We start from the raw sequence: 19,846 nt of genomic DNA, 5'->3' as shown, positions 1-19,846 counted from the left end.
CTGGAAGTATTTAACCTGGAGAGAGTTTGAGTCCACATTAGCTATATTGGAATGATGGGAGTCTGAGACACTTTGAATAGCTTAGCTATGTTTAATATCCTAGTTCTGATTTGATGGTGAGTACATGAATCTTTATTAAGCCTTTTTATTGTATATTTGAACTCATATTTCTAGTAAGTTGATGGTTTGTACTGTTGTTATCAAAGAAAAAGTCCAGACCTTGACGAAACTGCTGGTGAAACAGGAAGGTTTGAAGCTGGCCACCCGTTGGGAGGACATACCCACACGTCTGAATGACTTTGTATAACCTTCTCCAATATTGGGAAGTTAGACTCATACGTCTTATAGACTTTTGCATAACCATCTTTAACATTATATTGCACTTTGTATATTGCACTTTGAATCAGCACTTTGATGTTTGAAAGCATATATAGACTTTGCCTCTGAGGAAATATCTATGTATACTTTTTGTATGATTATATTGTTAGTTTAGTTCTATAATCAATACATTTCTATCCAGAGATATACAAGGTTTTGTATTTTATCTGAGGAATCATTCGCAAAGCTGAGTTAGAGTAGATGTAACTCCTGCTGAAACATATTTTTGATACTGTGAGTGCAATGGAACTATGGCGGTTCTAAGAATTGGAGATGGGAGACGAGTCCCTATTCCACATCTGGTGGGTAATACTGTGGGTGACCACCAAAGCTGAAACAAAACAAAAGAGAGTCAACAATCAAGGGTGTAGAAGATGCACAAGCAACAAAAACTGATCTGTTGCCAGCCATTGCCTCATGAGACCATTTCACACAGTGCATGGCAACCACCACGAGTTTGCCATCAAATGCCCACCCTGCTGAATATCTGGTAGGCTGAAGGTCAAAATGCACCCCAGTACAACAATGCATGGGGCTTTGGTACTAAGTATCCACAGTAATTCCTTTCATAATTTGACCTATGTCTATATAAAGAGAAGAGATGAATGCCATATATTTTCTTCCTTTTCTTCTTGCAGTATTAATTCTTGCGTGAACCACTTTTATGTATTTATATGCATACTATTTAAATATGACTTACTAAGTATCCATTTTTATGAAGCTCATGCCTTTGTGAAGGCTATCAATGGATTTCATATCCTCCTCAGACAGCTGGAAAGTAAATGCCTGTCAGGAGGAGAGAAAAAAAATGCTGAGGTGCTTTTTACTCATGCCTTCTTTTTGCACCTCAGAGCTGTGCACCTTTTTCCAGCAACAGAGATATCAAAGCAAACTTTGCTACCACCTTCCAAAGTTTAATTCCTTCATTCAACAGCTTCAGTCCAGATGTCCTCCCACTGAGGGAATTAAATGTATAGTAATGTAGGTTTGCAATAGAACAGGAATGGGGAAACTGTGGCCCTCCAGATGTGGATGGACTTTAATTCCTCATCAGTCTCCGCCATCATGACCAACGAGGGAAATTATAGACCAGCTAATGAGGTTCTTCATGCAGTGCATAGCTAAACTACTGAACTTGCTCCCATGGGAGGCAGTGACATCCACCAACCTGGATGGCTTTAAACATTAGAAAAATTCATGGTGGATAAGAATACCAATGGAAGCTAGTCATGATGGCTACACTCTGCCTTCATGGTCGGAAGCAGTGATGCTTCTGAATACCCACTGCTGGAGACTCCTCTAACTTCTTGTGTCCCCAAATCAAGATGTGCACATCTTCCTTCCCATACGAGTCATGTGACCCATGAGATCACAGTGTCCAAATGATGTGCTTTTTCAGTATTTTTTTTTAAAAAATGGATTTATATATGCTGCTTTACCTGGGTATTTTCCTCAATTCGCTTTCTGGTGTAGGTCTTCACTAGGACCACCAGGCCGCGCTGCAGTTGGTAGCGAATAGCCACGAGAGCTGGGCTTTTGTTGTACTTCTTGGCGATCGCAACCAACAAAGGATCTTCAAGCAGGGGAGGAGTGTCTGGATTTAACCTGTTGGAGAGCAACATGGTGTCCAGAATATATAAATCTCACTCTAAAATTAATACAGTATTGGCCTAGTTACGTACATCCAATATATGCGAAGTAATTTGTATTTAAAGGCCAGTTAGCTGATTTGAATTAATGTAAGTTTTTAGTATCGTGCTCTACCACTTCACCAATAAATCGCAAACTCATATGTTGCACGTGGATCATTCCGTAGGCAAAATGGTAGCATCCATGGACAAAAGAGGTCTTTTTCTTTGCTTAAGTACAATCAGTCTTGGGGTGGGGCTAAGGAGGGTAGGAAAAGCCCAAAGAATCCCATGTGCTTGTTGGAGAGTCGATGTGGAAAAGAGGGAGGGAGTTCGAATGAAACGGAGGATCCTAGAAGAATGCACAGCTCATTGTCTTCAAGGAGAACTCAATATATGTTGCTGGTCCCACTTGTAAAGAATAAGCATTTAAGTGGCTTCCAATATAGATAAAAACAATACAATTCAAAAACTGAGACACATGAAACAAGCTATGTAAAAAGAGAAATGCTATAATTGTTTAAATGCAAGCCCGGATGCTGGGTCCTTTTATCCCTACCATTCTACTGCTTAAAGCAACATTAAAGATAATGTAAATATGATTTAAAAACAGTACAAATTATGGGACCAAGAATACAACCTTCAGAGCTGGTTTGGATCCTGGGGAACAGTGGGTCTAGGTCAGGCATAGGCAACCTTCGGCTCTCCAGATGTTTTGGCCTACAACTCCCATGATCCCTAGCTAACAGGACCAGTGGTCATGGATGATGGGAAATGTAGTCCAAAACATCTGGAGAGCCGAAGGTTGCCTATGCCTGGTCTAGGTGGTCCCTGAGGTGGTCCCCAAATGTTTTGGCTTCATCTCTTACCAATTTGAGTCCCTTTGGAACCCCAGGACACTGTATCCTTCCAGGACGATATTGTTTGACTTGCAGAAGGCCAGTATCTTGCTTTGGTTCCGATAAGGATGACATTCAACCTGCAGATTCAAAATCCCCCAACATAGCCCAAAAGTGAGAATTCAGATGAAACAAAGAATACAGTGAAATAAAAGAAAGACAGGAAAGCAGAACCATGCTATTATTTCTTGAAATATCCATGTCAGCGGCACTTAAAACGCACAAGTCCAGCTAATTAAAAAGGATGATTTATTGCAAAGAACCAACAGAAAGGCCAGAATCTGGCTCCCGAGCAGCCTCCATTACAGCCTACGATGACTCGACTGGACTCTGGTTTCCCTTTCTCTTACTACAGAAGAAGCAACCCCTCTGGCAAAGTTTGTAGCTCATTGGCCCAGGTTCCCTTTCTGACAAGCTGTCACTCTCTGTGGGTTCCCTCGCTCTATCTACTCAAGACGACCCCCAGAAACATCATGCAAATGTCACAGAAGGGGTGTAACCCAGGACCACTTCCCAAATACATCATAGCTACATCACAGAAAAAGGCGGGTCTACAGCAGAATTCTGAGAGCGTTGTTTTTCTCCTGCCTGCCAGTTTATATGATAATGTCTTATCTGATTGCCTTTCCTGAGTAGCCTGGCCATTCCTTTGAGATGGAAAATCATTTTAATTCCTGAAACAATGGGAAGGTTTTCTCACCCCCTTCTTCCTTGCAGAGAAACAGTTTGTCAGTTTGGGAGTCAGAAATGGTGTCAGGAGTGTCTGCCTCAGGCATGTGGCCTATACATTCATGTGCGTGTTTGCTTGGTACACTTATGAACAATTATTATATATATAAGACCTTGAAATTCTTAGAACAGTAGCTTCGAGAACACTGTCCAACCATCTCGTCTTCTGTCATCCTCTTCTCCTTGTGCCCTCAGTCTTTCCCAACATCAGGGTCTTTTGTAGGGAGTCTTCTCATGAGGTGGCCAAAGTACTGGAGCCTCAACTTCAGGATCAGGGACACGGCTTATTCCCCCACAATCTCCTGGCACTCCAGACCTGTTGGAAATATCCTGGGCACACTGTCCTACCTGCAGTATCTCTACTGTATTTCTGCCCACTCAAGTCTCAATTTTCTATGTTGAGCAGAAAGGTCTGATTGGTTACATGCTTTACACCAGTGTGCAAGTGAATCAGGGTTGCTTGGGTCCAATAGCTTTGCCCAGATGCCTATATCAAAGGCCCCTCACTCCCCCCTTGATAACTTCCAGAGTCCCCACAAGAGGCTGTGTATGCCCTGACAGCTTGCAGGCCTCCTTCTACCTGAGATGCCTGTTTCAAACATTATGGACTTCTCCACATTTTCTTTTGCCTGAGGATTCAGAGGTCTTGATTAAATGAGAACCCATTATTGGTTCCAGGAATTTAGGGCAGTCCACCCCACAACTCATAACCATATCTTCTTGTGAATGGATCTGTGTAACGGATCAACCCGGAGCCTGGGCAGGGTCAGTTGCCCAGAGCATAAAGAGTTAACACCCACTCTAGATGACTGGCAGCTCATTCGCAGAGGCGGGGCTTTTCGACCTTTTGAAAGGGGGAGAATGGCAGTTGGGCGGTTGGTCAGGGCTGGAGGGTGAGAGGGTGAGCGGGTTGGAGGTTAGGCTTAGGAGAAGGGAAGGAAAGGCTTTTATCCTTGTTAATGTTGTAACCAAGCTTACGTACCCGAAAAGAAGAATTTGTAACCGCATTAAACCTGAACATCCATGTTATTTAAGTTACCTCAATAAACTTATTTTGTGTTTCAACGTTGGTGGACTCTGGCAGTGCGTCAGTGCCTCAAGAGGTGTGGCTGAGGGGAAAAGCACAAAGGGTTTCCTGTGGAAGAGGGAACGGGTGGCTTATTTTCCTGGCATACAGAGGGCTGGGCAGTGAAGCCAAAGGTGCCACGCAGTTGCCAGAAGGAAAAGGAAGCTGCAGTAGTTTGGGAACCCAGGGCGGGAGATCCCAAGGTGGCAAGAGTTTTTTCGAACGTGGAGCACTGAGGTACCCCGAGGACATCTCTCATATTAACACTTTAGGATTCATTTTAGTCGTCGGTGAAACCTAGGGAGAGACACGGTCTGGGGAAACGTTTTAAAGTGTGAGGGCTCTTTGGAGTGAAGCGAAGGGTCCCTCACAATCTGCAACCTTATAGCCTTAAGCAAGTTTTTTCAGGGAATGGCTTTTTGTCAAAACAAAGGTCCTCTCACAATGATCGCTCCCCACATCAAATGGGGGGTTCCTTTTGCGTGATCGCGTACAGCCCACCCGATCCCATGTGGCTCCAGGCAGTACTACCTGGATTTGCCCCCTGCCCCACCTGGACACTTGTAGGTAGCCGTCTACCTCTGCCAGTTACCCAATCCCAGCGGGGGAGGCGTTGCCAGGAGAGAGTTGGCCAGGTAAGGGGAGGGATCGCCCTGCCCCCACAATAGTGGGCAGAACTTACCTGGAGTTCTCAGTTAGCTTCAGAGCTTCTCCCATCCTGCCCTCCCTCAGTTAAGCCTTGTTTTGCAGCTTAACCTCTTCTTCACAGGTACGCGGGTGCTGCTACGTCATGTTTGCTGTTGAAGGGCCGGAAAGGAATTTTCCTGCATTGGCAGGTTTTGCCTTCCCTGTAGCAAAACGTCACAACTTTTGCCATTTCAGGCCTTGGGCGGAATCCTTTAGTTTATCTTCCCTAAATGGGAGGGGGGCGTGAAGCAGTGACCCCCCCCCACGGGGATCCCAGGGTTCCCTGTTAAAGGGATTGTTTTGAGGGGAGGTATTGGCCATACGCCAATAGGTTGTCATTGCTCTCCCCTGCGATGGCGGTGAAATGGGGGGTGGGCTCTCTGCTTGAACAGATGTTCTCCAGAGCCAGCCCAATCCCCACACATTCTGGATAACCCTGGCCAGGGACTGGGAGGCCCAATGCTTAAACCAATGTCTCCCTACATCTGAAGCGTTAATAAAGTTGTGGCCAAATTTCAATCCCATAACATGTTGTCTTGAGTCATTATTCCACTCGGATGTCATCTGTGTGCACAAAAAGAGCTTAAATAAAGAAGCTTTGAACAGTGTTTGGAAAAAACCCCTACAAAAGGCAATCACACTTGACCTGGTTTATCACTGGCTTGTGTTTCAATCCTGGCTTGTTCAGGATCATTTCCAGCTGCTTACGGGTAAAGTTGGACACTCCGATGGACCTCACCAAGCCGGCATCTTTGCACGCCTCCATTGCCTGGCAAAGAAAACACGACATGTTTGTGGAATGGTGTTTGTTGAATAGCGGAGGCCACACTTTTTTCCAGATTAAGACTGGAGACTCACTCGTATGCTCCCAAGAGTGTGCAACAATTTACCTTTTGGGGGAAGTGCTCTGTATCTGAATGACTCAAGGGCTGGATTTCCTAATCCCAGGCACCTACCTCCCATGTCTGCCAAAGATCTACGTTGTCAAAAATCAATTTTTTGTCTTCTCCCATGGGAAATAAATCTGGTCCAGGCTGGAAAAGAAGGAGGGGGAGAGAATGAGTGCAGGTCAGGCCTAGAAGTTCAATTATCTCTGTAATACTATCTAATACTAATGGACAGTGATAAAAAAGAGAGTTAACCTTGCAGGGGCCGATACCACAGTGCAAGGATCTGTAGGAAACTCAAGTCACAAGCACCACATTTGACATTCTTGTTTATTCAAGAGGGATGCGGTGCTACTTTAGCCAGGAAAAAATAGTAATGTTGCAATATTAAATCAGTATCGTCTCTTTTAATGCAGAGGTGGGGAATCAGTGGATCTCCAGGCTTGGCTGGCCTCCAAGTCCCAACAGCTGCAGCCAGCAAGGACAATGATCAGGGATGATAGGAGTTGCAATTCAGCAACATCTGCAAGGCCACTGATTCCCCAAACATGCTTTAATTCTTTCTGTGCCCCATAAAGCAAACTGTCTTCTCTCTCTGCACAGGTCTGTCTCCTCACCTCTCCAACCCTTTTATTTCTTCCCTCTCTCCCTCGCCAAGTCCTGCTCTGCAGATGATTTCTTTCTTATGATGCCCATGTAGTTGAGCAGCGAATTGTCAGCATCTCTAGGAAATGACAATTCCCATTGTTCCTTTAGAGAATCAAATATTTTAGTAGTTCCCCCCAATTCAAATATTATACTCAATTCTTGATTTACGACATCAATAATTATTTACCTTCAGAGAATACGGATTGTGAATTATGAACAGATCCATGTAGTCAAACTGGAGTTTCTTCAGCGATTCTTCTAAGCATTTCCGAACCAGCTCAGGGCGGTGGAAGGTACTCCAGAGCTGTCAAAAATATAAAGAGATTTATATTTTCACACAGCCATAGAGTTTTTGGGTCTCAGGACAGTTTAGCTGTGGCAGATGACTATTCTGGTGTGCACGGTGTTAAGGACACACTCAATTATTGTTCTGAGGAGTATTTTGAATTGCTGTGGTGAGGTAAAGCAATTTTAAAATCATTATTGCTTATAAACAATATTTTTACCATTTATTTATTAAATTTCTATATTGGCCTTAATCAAAAGATCTCAGGGTGGTTCACAAGATAAAGCACAAATAAATACTCAAAACAGAAGCAACAAAACAGGAATCCCTCCTCCCACAAACAGATTATAAAACGCTGTATAATATTAATCAGTCCAAGGCCTAGTTGAAGAGGAACGTTTTCACTTGGTGCCTTGAGGTATATAATGAACCTCCCTGCAGAGAGCATTCCCCAAATGGGGAGCCATGCAGAAAAGGCCCCGTTCTCGTGTTGCCGCCCTCCAAGCCTCAAATGGAGGAGGCACACGAAGAGCCTCAGAGGATGAACACAGAATCCAGGTAGGTTTATATAGGGAGGTTACAGGTAGGTAGCCGTGTTGGTCTGTCATAGTCAAAACAAAATAAAATAAAAAATTACTTCCAGTAGCACCTTAGAGACCAACTAAGTTTGTTCTTGGTATGAGCTTTCGTGTGCAGCATTTTGCTCTGATTTTGTTAAATAATGTCTGTGAAATATGTAATTTCATCATGATGCAGGCACTATATTCTACCCTTTTTAAACAAACAAACAAACAAATACTACACTCACTCACTTTTCCAGTGTAGAAAATGTCTTCCCTTTTTACTGTTCCATCTGAAATCTTTGCACGAATGGCCCGCCCAACTTCCTCCTCATTCTGGTATAGATATGCGCTATCAATATGACGGAAGCCGAATTCTATTGCTGTCTTTGTAGCCTCCTCACACTTACTTTTTGGAACCTGGCAGTTGAAAAGGTGAAAAGGTTAGTCAAGGTCTCTGCTTCAGTGGGGAAATTAATATCAAAGGGTAACTGTAAGTAACATTGAGTGTCGGTGGACATTGTCTCGTCCGTGTGGCTGCAGCAGAGAAGCGCCCTTACTCAGCCGCACTCTCACCGCCCTAGCTTGGGGAGGAAGGGAGGGGGGAGTAGAGAGCATGACTGAGAGGGGATCGGGCAGGGGAAGGAAACGCGGTTCGTTTGAAGGAATGCAGAGGTGGTGGGGGCAGCAGGAGGAGGCAGCCTCCGTGCAAGGCGGTGGAGAAGCAGGGGAAGGAGGGAAGAGTGCTGGGGGCAGCAGTTGCAGCGTGTAGCCTCAAGCACAGGGATCTTTCGAGGAAGAGTGGATGGGGGAGTGGTGGTAGAGTCATGTTTATTATGCGCAGAGCTTGGGATGCAAGCACACACCACGCAGCTGAGGAGGTGGTATGTCGTGGAGCCAGCGGAGAGAGCTCCGGACTGCAGGAAAGCATCCGGAGCCTTCCTGCCTCCGACAGGCACTGGAGGCTCACAGGAACCAAGCCTCTGCCTCACTTACCTCCCCGCTCTCCTCTCCCCAGACTCTCCGCCTGGCGCCCTCCACTGTTTGGCACCCTGGCTTGCCATGCCACTACGCCCAATGGTAAAGACGTCCCTGATTGTTACTCCCAACAAAACTAATAGTGGGCACTTATAGTTCTACAGAAAGATATTTTTTTTTTTAAAAAAAAAATATCACTAGGGGACTTTGCACTGGGGACTTTGAACCCTGCAACAATTCACACTGGAAACTGTTTCTCAGCTACAAAGCACCCAAGTTTTGCACAAAACATTATTAGCTCCTGAATCTGATGGCTGAGGACCCTTGTTGAATGAGAAGCAGTGCTTTATGTGCTGCAAAGCATCTGTTGCATTCTTGTCTGCGGTGACACAAGAAATTCTCGTGCACAATTGGCTTCTCAGATCAGGTGAGGTATCACGTGCTGTGCTATGCAATGTAAGAAGCATGCTGCAGCTCTTCAAAAACAAGTTACTACAATTGTTATGTATTGGTTTAATATGCATACATGAGTTTCACTGCTAGTTCTGTAACTACCTTTCCCACTCCAGGGTGATTCAAACGGGTGAGGTGACAGTTGCTATTGGTTAACTTGTTGGCACAATTTGGATCCTTACTCTGATTAGGTCCCGCCAAAATCTAAATGTATCCTTTCCCCAACTCCTGTTCCTGAGAGTATAAAAGGAGCTTGCCCTTCCCTCCAGTCAGTCAAGTTCCTACTGCAATAAAGGAGATTGTTCTTGTTAGATTTGACTCCTAGCATATCCTTGCTAGCATGCTGAATCACTACCCAGAGCTGATTACACGAAGAGATGAAATCATACACATACAGACGCTGCACCCGCGATGTAACAATAATTATGAGAGTTAAATGTTTTACTTACAGTTTCTGGGGAAGCGGTTCCAAACCCCAGTATGGGGATTTTGTTCCCATCATTCATTGTAATGCCACGGTCTTTGCTAAGTGCCATTTTCTGCTTCTATGCTTGTTGAATTCTTGGCTTCAGGCTGAAACTGCACAACACTTGTGGCAAAAGAGTGAGAAAAATGAAGTTCGTGTTTCCAATGAAATGCCTTCTGTTGGCACGATAGGAGGAGATTGCTTAAATACCTCAAAGAAATGAGAGAGGAGGGCAGGGAAACACAGGGCCAACTTTTAATCAGTAACTATCAGCAGAATGTCCTTTGGCACACCAGCAGCTTTCATTGTCGACTTAGCAGCATAGCTTTCACAGGATAGATAAAAGCTTTCTTCTTGTTCTTCTTGTTCTTGTTCTTGTTCTTGGAATTCCAATAAAGGAAAGCATATGGGTGAGTGGACCTAAGCATTTGTCCTACGTAGCATTCAGGCACCCTTAATAAACTGTTGTATTTTGATAGCCAAAAAAAGCAAAGGAATAAAAATATTATGTTTAAAACAACATGTACATATATTATTGCTAATTTTTTTAAAAATTTATTATAATATTTTAGCCAGCATATTGCCCTTTCTATGTTACGTAATGCCTGTGAAGCAGTATGTGGACCGAGAACTCCCAGAAGTGCAAGCTGGATTTCGAAGGGGCAGAGGAACCAGAGACCAAATTGCAAACATGCGCTGGATTATGGAGAAAGCTAGAGAGTTCCAGAAAAACATTTACTTCTGCTTCATTGACTACGCAAAAGCATTTGACTCTGTCGACCACAGCAAACTATGGCAAGTTCTTAAAGAAATGGGAGTGCCTGATCACCTCATCCGTCTCCTGAGAAATCTCTATGTGGGACAAGAAGCTACAGTTAGAACTGGATATGGAACAACTGATTGGTTCAAAATTGGGAAAGGAGTACGACAAGGCTGTATATTGTCTCCCTGCTTATTTAACTTATATGCAGAATTCATCATGCGAAAGGCAGGGCTGGATGAATCCCAAACCGGAATTAAGATTGCCAGAAAAAATATCAACAACCTCAGATATGCTGATGATACAACCTTGATGGCAGAATGTGAGGAGGAATTAAAGAACCTTTTAATGAGGGTGAAAGAGGAGAGCACAAAATATGGTCTGAAGCTCAACATCAAAAAAACTAAGATCATGGCCACTGGTCCCATCACCTCCTGGCAAATAGAAGGGGAAGAAATGGAGGCAGTGAGAGATTTCACTTTCTTGGGTTCCATGATCACTGCAGATGGTGACAGCAGTCACGAAATTAGAAGACGCCTGCTTCTTGGGAGAAAAGCAATGACAAACTTAGACAGCATCTTAAAAAGCAAAGACATCACCTTGCCAACAAAGGTCCGTATAGTTAAAGCTATGGTTTTCCCAGTAGTAATGTACAGAAGTGAGAGCTGGAACATAAAGAAGGCTGATCGCCGAAGAATTGATGCTTTTGAATTATGGTGCTGGAGGAGACTCTTGAGAGTCCCATGGACTGCAAGAAGATCAAACCTATCCATTCTTAAAGAAATCAGCCCTGAGTGCTCACTAGAAGGACAGATCCTGAAGTTGAGGCTCCAGTACTTTGGCCACCTCATGAGAAGAGAAGACTCCCTAGAAAAGACCCTGATGTTGGGAAAGATGGAGGGCACAAGGAGAAGGGGATGACAGAGGATGAGATGGTTGGACAGTGTTCTCGAAGCTACTAACATGAGTTTGGCCAAACTGCGAGAGGCAGTGAAGGATAGGCGTGCCTGGCGTGCTCTGGTCCATGGGGTCACGAAGAGTCGGACACGACTGAATGACTGAACAACAACAACAAATGCCTGTGAAATATGTACCTCGATACTGATAATTGTCCATAAAAGATATAAAATTCAAACTCACTTACCTTTCTGCAATGTTATGTTGAAATGTATGCAGGATTTGAAGTAAAGCAGCAGATGAGAATCACAGTTTAATAATTTATAATTAACTAGCTGGCCCGTGGGGTTTTTTTGCTTTTTTAAATTCTGACCCCGAGAGTATTCTGGAAGCTCCTGTTTTCGTTCTTCCCTGTCCCTCTAGAGGAGGGGTCAGCAACCTTTTTCCATTGAAAAACTGAGTGGTAACTTTTATTTGGTAAAACAAAATATGGCAGACCAACACGGCTACCTACCTGTAACTTTTATTTGGTAAATTCATGATGTTCCTAGAAATTAATTTAATTTCAAAACAAGAACTGACACCTTAATTTGCATTGCTGATGATATGGAATGGACCAAATTGGATAAAGAACTGATTCTATATTTATTGTTATTGTCCAGAATAGTTAGCCAATGCCTGGTGATTTTGGATAATATTGTTACTCCCAACAAAAGTAATAGTGGGCACTTATGGTTCTATAGAAATGTTTTCAAAAACATCACTAGACATTTTGCATTGGGGACTTTGAACCCTGCAGCAATTTACACTGAAAACTGTTTTTCAGCTACAAACAATCCAAGTCTTGCACAAAACATTAATTGCTCCTGAATCTGCTGACTCAGGACCCTTGTTGAATGAGAAGCGGTGCTTTATGAGCTGCAAAGCATCTGTTGCATTCTTGGCTGTTGTGACCCAAGAACTTCTCATGCACAATTGGCTTCTCAGATCAGGTGAGGTACCTCATGCTGTGCTTTGCAATGTACGAAGCACCCAGCAGCTGACAGGCATTTTGCTCCTCAAAAACAAGTTGTTGCTACAATTGTGAGAGTTAAATGTTTTACAAACAGCATCTGGGGAATACAGGTAGGTTCCAAATCCCAATATGGGGATTTTGTTCCCATCATTCATTGTAATGCCACGGTCTTTGCTAAGTGCCATCTTCTGGTTCTGTGCTTGTTCAGTTCTTAGCTGCAGGATGAAACTGATCAACACTCTTGTGGCGATGCCCCACAGTTTTCATTGTTGACTTAGTAGCATTGCTTTCACAGGATAGATAATAGCTGTCTGATTAATAATAATAATAATAATAATAATAATAACAACAACAACAACAATAGCGTTCCAATAAAGGAATGCAGAGGCCTATTGCAATCTTTGATCAAAAAACATCACCTCTTTGTTAGATTAGCAAATGTTAGACATAGGAAAAGCAAGCCTAAAAGCTATGCAAACCTTTTCTTCAGGCTGTAGTATTGAAATGAAAACACATGTGCTCAGGTGAAGCTGGGTGTACTGAGTGGAATGTGGTGCCGTGTGCACAATGCTTAACAAACCAGCAGTGGGATAACGCTGAACACAGCCCCAGCCTTTACTGGAGGGTTCAGGTTACACAACGCAGGGGCTAAGTGGGACACAGCAAGTAGCAACAAATGATTTCAGCAAGGACATTTTGAATATTGTTACAGATTCCAGAGGATAAAATGCATGCATATAACATGGTCAGAAGTCATTTCAGGTTGAGCTGGCAGACAGTTGAAACCCTGTGCTCTTTACTCCTCATAGCCAGCAGAGGACCTCAGAATCAGCAATGGTCATTCCTGCCCATCCCATCCTCAGAAGTGGAAGCAGTGACTTTGTAATTTAAAAGTTTCCCCTCATGTCCTGCTTCCCACATGCATTTGGTTGGCCACTGTGACAACAGGATGCTGGACTAGATGGGCCACTGGCCAGATCCTGCAGGTTCTTCTTATTTTCTGAATTTATTTCAAATCATCTTGGCAATAAATTTCAGGTTATGCAGCTGCTTCTTTTTATGAAGGTTAATCCTCCCCCCGACTTGTGATATTTTCAATATACGACTCACCCCCTTGAAACTGCTATCTGACACATTAGAAAGAACTAGGGATGGAGGAGGAGTTCAGTTTTGTACAGATTTTAATGAGAAACTACACAGCTCACACTTCTTGAAGCAATATTCAGATTGAAATGCAGTTATCCTGAGAAAGTGGCAATTCTCTGAATTTTGTGATGCAGTTGTTCAGCTACAGAATCATTACAAAAATGCATATAGTGGGGTAAAGTATGCATTAAAGAGGATATATTAGTGAAAACACGATGCAAAAATGCTTTATTTTAGCCAAAAGTGCAAAGAAAAATGTGTGTGGTAGGAGAAATTTTGTGATGCAAAAATGCATAAACTGGGCTAAAGTATGCATTAAAAAGCATATATCAATAAAGACACTGTGCAAACATGCTTTATTTCAGCCAAAAGTGCAAAGAAAAATGTGTATGGTAGGAGAAATTTGAACTGAGGAATTTTCATGAGATTATTTTCCATCCCAAACTGATATGGAGATGTGAGAAACTGAAGAGTGGAAAATGAGATGCTGGGAGGAACTGATACTGGCAGATTTGCCTAGTGTTTTCCATGAAAAAGGACCCAGGTTCAGAAGGAGATAAATTGGAGATGGGAGACGAGTCCTTATTCCACATCTGGTGGGTTATACTGTGGGTGACCAGCAAAGCTAAAAACCAAACAAAAGAGAGTCAACACTCAGGGGTGTGGAAGATGCACAAGCAACAAAAATTGATCTGTTGCCAGCGGTTGCCTCATAAGACCATTTCACACAGTGCATGGTAAGCTCCCCGTGTTTGCCATCAAATGCCCAACCTGCTGAAAATCTGGGAGGCTGAAAGTCTAAATGCACCCCAGTTCAACCATGCATGGGGCTTTAGTACAAAGTCTCCACTGTAATTCCTTCTATAATTACACCTTATTCTCTATGAAGAGAAGAGATGGATGCCAGATCTTTTTTCCCCTTTTGCTCTCGCAGTATGAATTCTTGTGTGAACCACTTTTACGTATTTATATGCATACTGTTAAAAATTACTTACATTTCCGCTTTTAAATAGCTCATGCCCTTGTGAAGGCCGTCAATGGATTTCATATCCTCCTCAGACAGCTGGAAAGAAAATGCCTGTCAGGAGGAGAAAAAATAATAATGCTGAGGTGCTTTTTACTCATGCCTTCTTTTGGCACCCCAGAGCTGTGCACCTTTTTCCAGCAACAGAGATGTCAAAGCAAACTTTGCTACCACCTTCCAAAGTTTAATTCCTTCATTCAACAGCTTCAGTCCAGATGTCCTCCCACTGAGGGAATTATATATGCATAGTAATGTGGGGAAAACTGTGCGCCCCCCAAATGTTGATGGACTCCAATTCCCCATCAGTCTCCGCCATCATGAACAATGGTCAGGAATGAGGGAAATCATAGTCCAGCTAATGAGGTTCTTCATGCAGTGCATAGCTAAACTACTGAACTTGCTCCCATGGGAGGCAGTGACAGCCACCAACCTGGATGGCTTTAAAAATTAGACAAATTCATGGTGGATAAGAATACCAATGGAAGCTAGTCATGATGGCTACACTCTGCCTTCATGGTCGGAAGCTGTGATGCTTCTGAATACACACTGCTGGAGATTCCTCCAACTTCTTGTGTCCCCAAATCAAGATGTGCATCTTCCTTCCCGCACGAGTCATGTGACCCATGAGATCACAGTGTCCAAATGATGTGTTTTTTCAGCATTGTTTTTTAATGGATTAATATATACTGCTTTACCTGGATGTTTTCCTCAATTCGCTTTCTGGTGTAGGTCTTCACTAGGACCACCAGGCCGCGCTGCAGTTGGTAGCAAATAGCCACGAGAGCTGGGCTTTTGTTGTACTTCTTGGCGATCGCAACCAACAAAGGGTCTTCAAGCAGGGGAGGAGCATCTGGATTTGACCTGTTGGAGAGCAACATAGAGGGGAGGTGTGTTTCTGGTGTCCAGAACACATATATCTCACTCTAAAATTAATAGTATTGCCCAACTCCATCCAATATACACTAAATATTTTGTATTTAAAGCTTGGTTAATTGTGCTCTCCCCCTCCACCAATAAATCGCAAACTCATACGTTGCACATGGATCATTCTGTAGCCAAAATGGTAGCATCCATGCACAAAAGAGAGGTCTTTTTCTTTGCAGATAAAAACAATACAATTCAAAATTCTGAGAAAGCACAAAACAAGCTATGTAAAAAGAGAAATGCTATAATTATTTAAATGTAAGCCTGGATGCAGGGCACTTTCATCTCTACCATTCTACTGCTTAAAGCAACATTACAGTTAATGTAAATATGATTTAAAAACAGCACACAATTTCAGAAGCAGAAATTATTAAATAACTCCCTGCCCACAACATTTAAAAACATACGTTTGGGAGAAGTCAAGCAGTTATATATATAAAAAAAACACTTCAGTAATGGGAAGGTTTCTGAGAATGTCTAAAATGGGAGGGGAAGAGCTTTGTAAATCTCTCTCTGGAATGAGTTCCCCCAATTGTGGGGCCACTGCAGAAAAGGCCCTGGTTCTGGTATCCACCACGAGGATCTTTATTAATTGTGGGGCCAAGAATACAACCTTCAGAGCTGATGTGGATGCTGGGGAATAGTGGGTCTAGGTGGTATCTGAGGTGGTCCCAAAACATTTTGGCTTCATCTCTTACCATTTTGGGTCCCTTTGGGATCCTAGGACACTATATCCTTCCATGAGGATATTGTTTGACTTGCAGAAGGCCAGCATCTTGCTTTGGTTCCGATAAGGATGGCATTCAACCTGTGGATTCAAAATCCCCCAATACAGCCCAAAAGTGAGAATTCAGATGAAATAAAGAACACAGTGAAATAAAAGAAAGACACAAAAGCAGAACCACGCTATTATTTCTTGAAATATCCTGGTGTTACTTTTCTTAAAGTGTGTTGTGTTTTCTGTTGCATCAGAATCTTTAGATGACCATTCTTGCATTCGTGGTTTCCATTGCCACGCTCCTCATCCGAGAAATGTCTGTTAGCAGAAGATGGGGGACAGGGCTTATTCCCACACAATCTCCTGTCACTCCAGCCCTGTTGGAGATATCCTGGGCACACTCTCCTGCCTGGAAGTGTCTCTATTTCTCCCCACTCAGTCTCTGAATTTTCTATGTTGAGAAGAAAGGTCTGCTGGGGGATTTACCTGGCTTTCCATCAACGTGAGAAGATGCCTGTATATCATCTGGGACTCTTCTTTATGAGGGTCTCAAAAAACTTTGGTCTCATTGGTTATATGATATACATCAGAGTGCAAGTGAATCAGGGCTGCTTGGGTGCAACAGCTTTGCCCAGATGCCTAACTCAAAAGCCCTTCGTTCCCCACTTGAGAACTTCCAGAGTCCCCACAAGAGGCTGTGTGGGCCCTGACTGTTAGGATTCTTGCCCCGTGCTTGCAGTCATGGGATTGGTTTTATCACGTGACGGTGTATGTTTTCGTTCCACAGTGTAGGAAGTGACCAGGATGTTTCGTTTTACTGTGTTCCATGATGTAGGACTATTGTCCTTTGTTCTCTCTCTTTGCAGTTTGATGCTGATGTGGAAGGAGCTGAGTCAGAATGCTCCAAGTGTATTATATGTAAATGACGTAGTTTAGCCAAAATGCTGCACTGCTGAATCTGTCATGCGAACTGCTAACACTCTACTTTTCCTAAGCGTGCTGATGCCTCTCGTTATCAGTCGCTGTGATGTTCGGGCTTGAGAAAGCTTTTGAAGCTCCCAAACGACCGACCAGTAAAGAGAGAAGATGCCAGTTGGGCATCTGTCTGTATTGGATTCCTACTTGCGTGTAGGATGATCCTGACACGGACTGCTTGCAGGCCTCCTTCTACCTGAGATGCTTATTTCAAACATTATGGACTTCTCCACACTTCCTTTTGTCTGAGGATTCAGAGTTCTTTATTAAATGAGAACCTATTACTGGTTCCAGGAATTTAGGGGAGCCCACCCCACAACTCATAACTATATCTTCTTGAGACTGGATCTGCCACCTTATAGCTTTAAGGAAGTTTTTTTCAGAGAATGGCTGTGTTCGTCAAAACAAAGGTCCTCTCACAGAAAGATCTTACAGTAAATAAAGAAGCATTGAACCGTGCTTGGAACAAACCCCTACAAAAGGCAACCACACTTGACCTGGTTTATCACTGGCTTGTGTTTCAATCCTGGCTTGTTCAGGATCATTTCCAGCTGCTTACGGGTGAAGTTGGACACTCCGATGGACCTCACCAAGCCGGCATCTTTGCACGCCTCCATTGCCTGGCAAAGAAAACACGACATGTTGGTTGAGTGGTGTTTGTTGAATAGCTGAGGCCACACTTTTTTCCAGATTCTCATAAGAGCCATTGTGTGAGTCATGCCTTGTCTGGTGTAAGGCTACTGTGCTCTGTATCTGAATGACTCAAAGGCTGGATTTCCTAATCCCAGGCACCTACCTCCCATGTCTGCCGAAGATCTACGTTGTCAAAAATCGGTTTTTTGTCTTCTCCAATGGGAAAAACATCTGGTCCAGGCTGGAAAAGAAGGAGGAGGAGGGAATGAGTGCAGGTCAGGCCTAGAAGTTATCTTATCTCTGTAATACTATGTAATACTAATGGACAGTGATAGAAAAATGGAGTTAAAGTTGCAGGTGACAATACCACAGTGCAGGGATCTGTGAGAAACTCAAGTCACAAGCACCACATTTGCCATTCTTGTTGTTTCAAGAGGGATGCAGTGCTACTTTAGCCAGGAAAAAATATTAATGTAGCAATATTAACTCAGTATTGTCTCCTTTAATCCAGAGGTGGGGAAACAGTGGATCTCCAGGCTTTGCTGCCCTCCAAGTCCCATAAACTGCAGCCAGCAAGGACAATGATCAGGGATGATAGGAGTTGCAATTCAGCAACATCTGGAAAATCACAGGTTCCCCAAACATGCTCTAATTGTTTCTGTGCCACATAGAACAAACTGTCTTCTCTCTCTGCACAGGTTTGTCTCCCCATTTCTCCAACCCATTTTTTTCTTCCCTTGCTCCCTCGCCAAGTCCTGCTTTGCAAACAATTTCTTTCTTTAGGAAATGAGAATTCCCAATAATAATAATTATAATAATATTTATTATTTGTACCCCGCCCATCTGGCTGGATTTCCCCAGCCACTCTGGGCGGCTTCCAACAGAAATCAAATACAAAAATATCACACATTAAAAACTTCCCTAAAAAGGGCTGCCTTCAGGTTTTTTCTGAATGTCAGGTAGTTGTTTATTTCCTTGACCTGTGATGGGAGGGCGTTCCACAGGGCGGGCGCCACTACCGAGAAGGCCCTCTGCCTGGTTCCCTGTAGTTTTGCTTCTCGCAGTGAGGGAACCGACAGAAGGCCCTCGGCACTGGATCTCAGTGTCCGGGCTGAATGATGGGGGTGGAGACGCTCCTTCAGGTATACAGGACCGAGGCCGTTTAGGGCTTTAAAGGTCAGCACCAACACTTTGAATTGTGCTCGGAAACGTATGTTTCCTTCAGGGAATTAAATGTTCCTTCAGGGAATTAAATATTTTTAGTAGGCTCCCCCCCCCCAATTCAAATATTGTACTCAATACTTGCATTATGACATCAGTCATTATTTACCTTCATAGAATATGGATTGTCGATTATGAACAGATCCATGTAGTCAAACTGGAGTTTCTTCAGTGATTCTTCTAAGCATTTCCGAACCAGCTCAGGGCGGTGGAAGGTACTCCAGAGCTGTCAAAAATATAAAGATATTTGTATTTTCAAAGAGCCATAGAGTTTTGGGATATCGGGACAGTTTAGCTGTGGCAGATGACTATTCTGGTGTGCACAGTGTAAAGGACACACTCAAATATTGTTCTGAAGAGTATTTTGAATTGCCGTGGTGAGGTAAAGCAATTTAAAAATCATTATTGCTTATAAACAATCTTTTTACCATTTATTTATTAAATTTCCATATTGCCCTTAATCAAAAGATCTCAGGGTGGTTCACAAGATAAAAGCACAAATGAATAGTCAAAACAGAAGCAACAAAACAGTAATCCATCCTCGCACCGACATGTTCAAAAAGGCTGTAGAATATTAATCAGCCCATGGCCTGGTAAAAGGGGAACATTTTTACTTAGTGGCTAAAGGTGTATAATGAATCTCCCTGCAGAGAGCGTTTCACAAACAGGGAGCCACGCAGAAAAGGCCCTGTCCTCATGTTGCCGCTCACCGTAGCCTTTCATGAAGGAGGCACACAAAGAAGTGCCTCAGAGGATAAACACAGAATCAGGGTAGGTTTATATAGGGGGAGGCATTTTGCTCTGATTTGGTTAAATAATGTCTGTGAAATGTGTAATTGCATCATGATGCAGGCACCATATTCTACCC

At 43.2% G+C, this 19,846-nt stretch overlaps 2 protein-coding genes across 6 annotated transcripts in view; both read right to left on the bottom strand.

Moving 5' to 3' along the window:
• Positions 1-417: 417 nt before the first annotated feature.
• On the bottom strand, positions 418-9,772 carry LOC117054595 (aldo-keto reductase family 1 member C3-like). Its single transcript, XM_033163561.1, has 9 exons — positions 9,649-9,772; positions 8,021-8,188; positions 7,110-7,226; positions 6,344-6,421; positions 6,034-6,156; positions 2,876-2,985; positions 1,818-1,983; positions 1,079-1,164; positions 418-709 (listed from the first exon to the last, which is right to left on the bottom strand). Exons 1-9 carry the CDS (start codon positions 9,733-9,735, stop codon positions 667-669), a joined length of 978 nt encoding a protein of 325 aa, XP_033019452.1. The 5' UTR covers positions 9,736-9,772; the 3' UTR covers positions 418-666.
• A 4,040-nt stretch (positions 9,773-13,812) lies between these two features.
• Positions 13,813-19,846, bottom strand: part of LOC117054593 (aldo-keto reductase family 1 member C3-like) — a 45,927-nt gene continuing 39,893 nt past the window's right edge. The window contains exons 3-9 of one of the 5 annotated variants that reach the window (XM_033163549.1): positions 19,088-19,204; positions 17,921-17,998; positions 17,622-17,744; positions 16,130-16,239; positions 15,203-15,368; positions 14,479-14,561; positions 13,820-14,108 (exon numbers count right to left, since the gene is read on the bottom strand). In XM_033163549.1, coding sequence (XP_033019440.1) covers positions 14,066-14,108; positions 14,479-14,561; positions 15,203-15,368; positions 16,130-16,239; positions 17,622-17,744; positions 17,921-17,998; positions 19,088-19,204 — 720 coding nt within the window. In that variant the 3' untranslated portion in view covers positions 13,820-14,065. Of the gene's footprint in view, positions 14,109-14,478; positions 14,562-15,202; positions 15,369-16,129; positions 16,240-17,621; positions 17,745-17,920; positions 17,999-19,087; positions 19,205-19,846 lie in introns of all 5 variants that reach the window. The other 4 variants (XM_033163547.1, XM_033163559.1, XM_033163556.1 and 1 more) reach the window with 4 other exon arrangements.

The sequence above is a fragment of the Lacerta agilis genome, chromosome 10 (genome assembly GCF_009819535.1).
Source record: "Lacerta agilis isolate rLacAgi1 chromosome 10, rLacAgi1.pri, whole genome shotgun sequence".
In the NCBI taxonomy this organism is placed as follows: Eukaryota; Metazoa; Chordata; class Lepidosauria; order Squamata; family Lacertidae; genus Lacerta; species Lacerta agilis.
The sequence above is the reverse complement of the archived record's forward strand: the minus strand, read 5'-3'. Positions and strand labels throughout refer to the sequence as shown.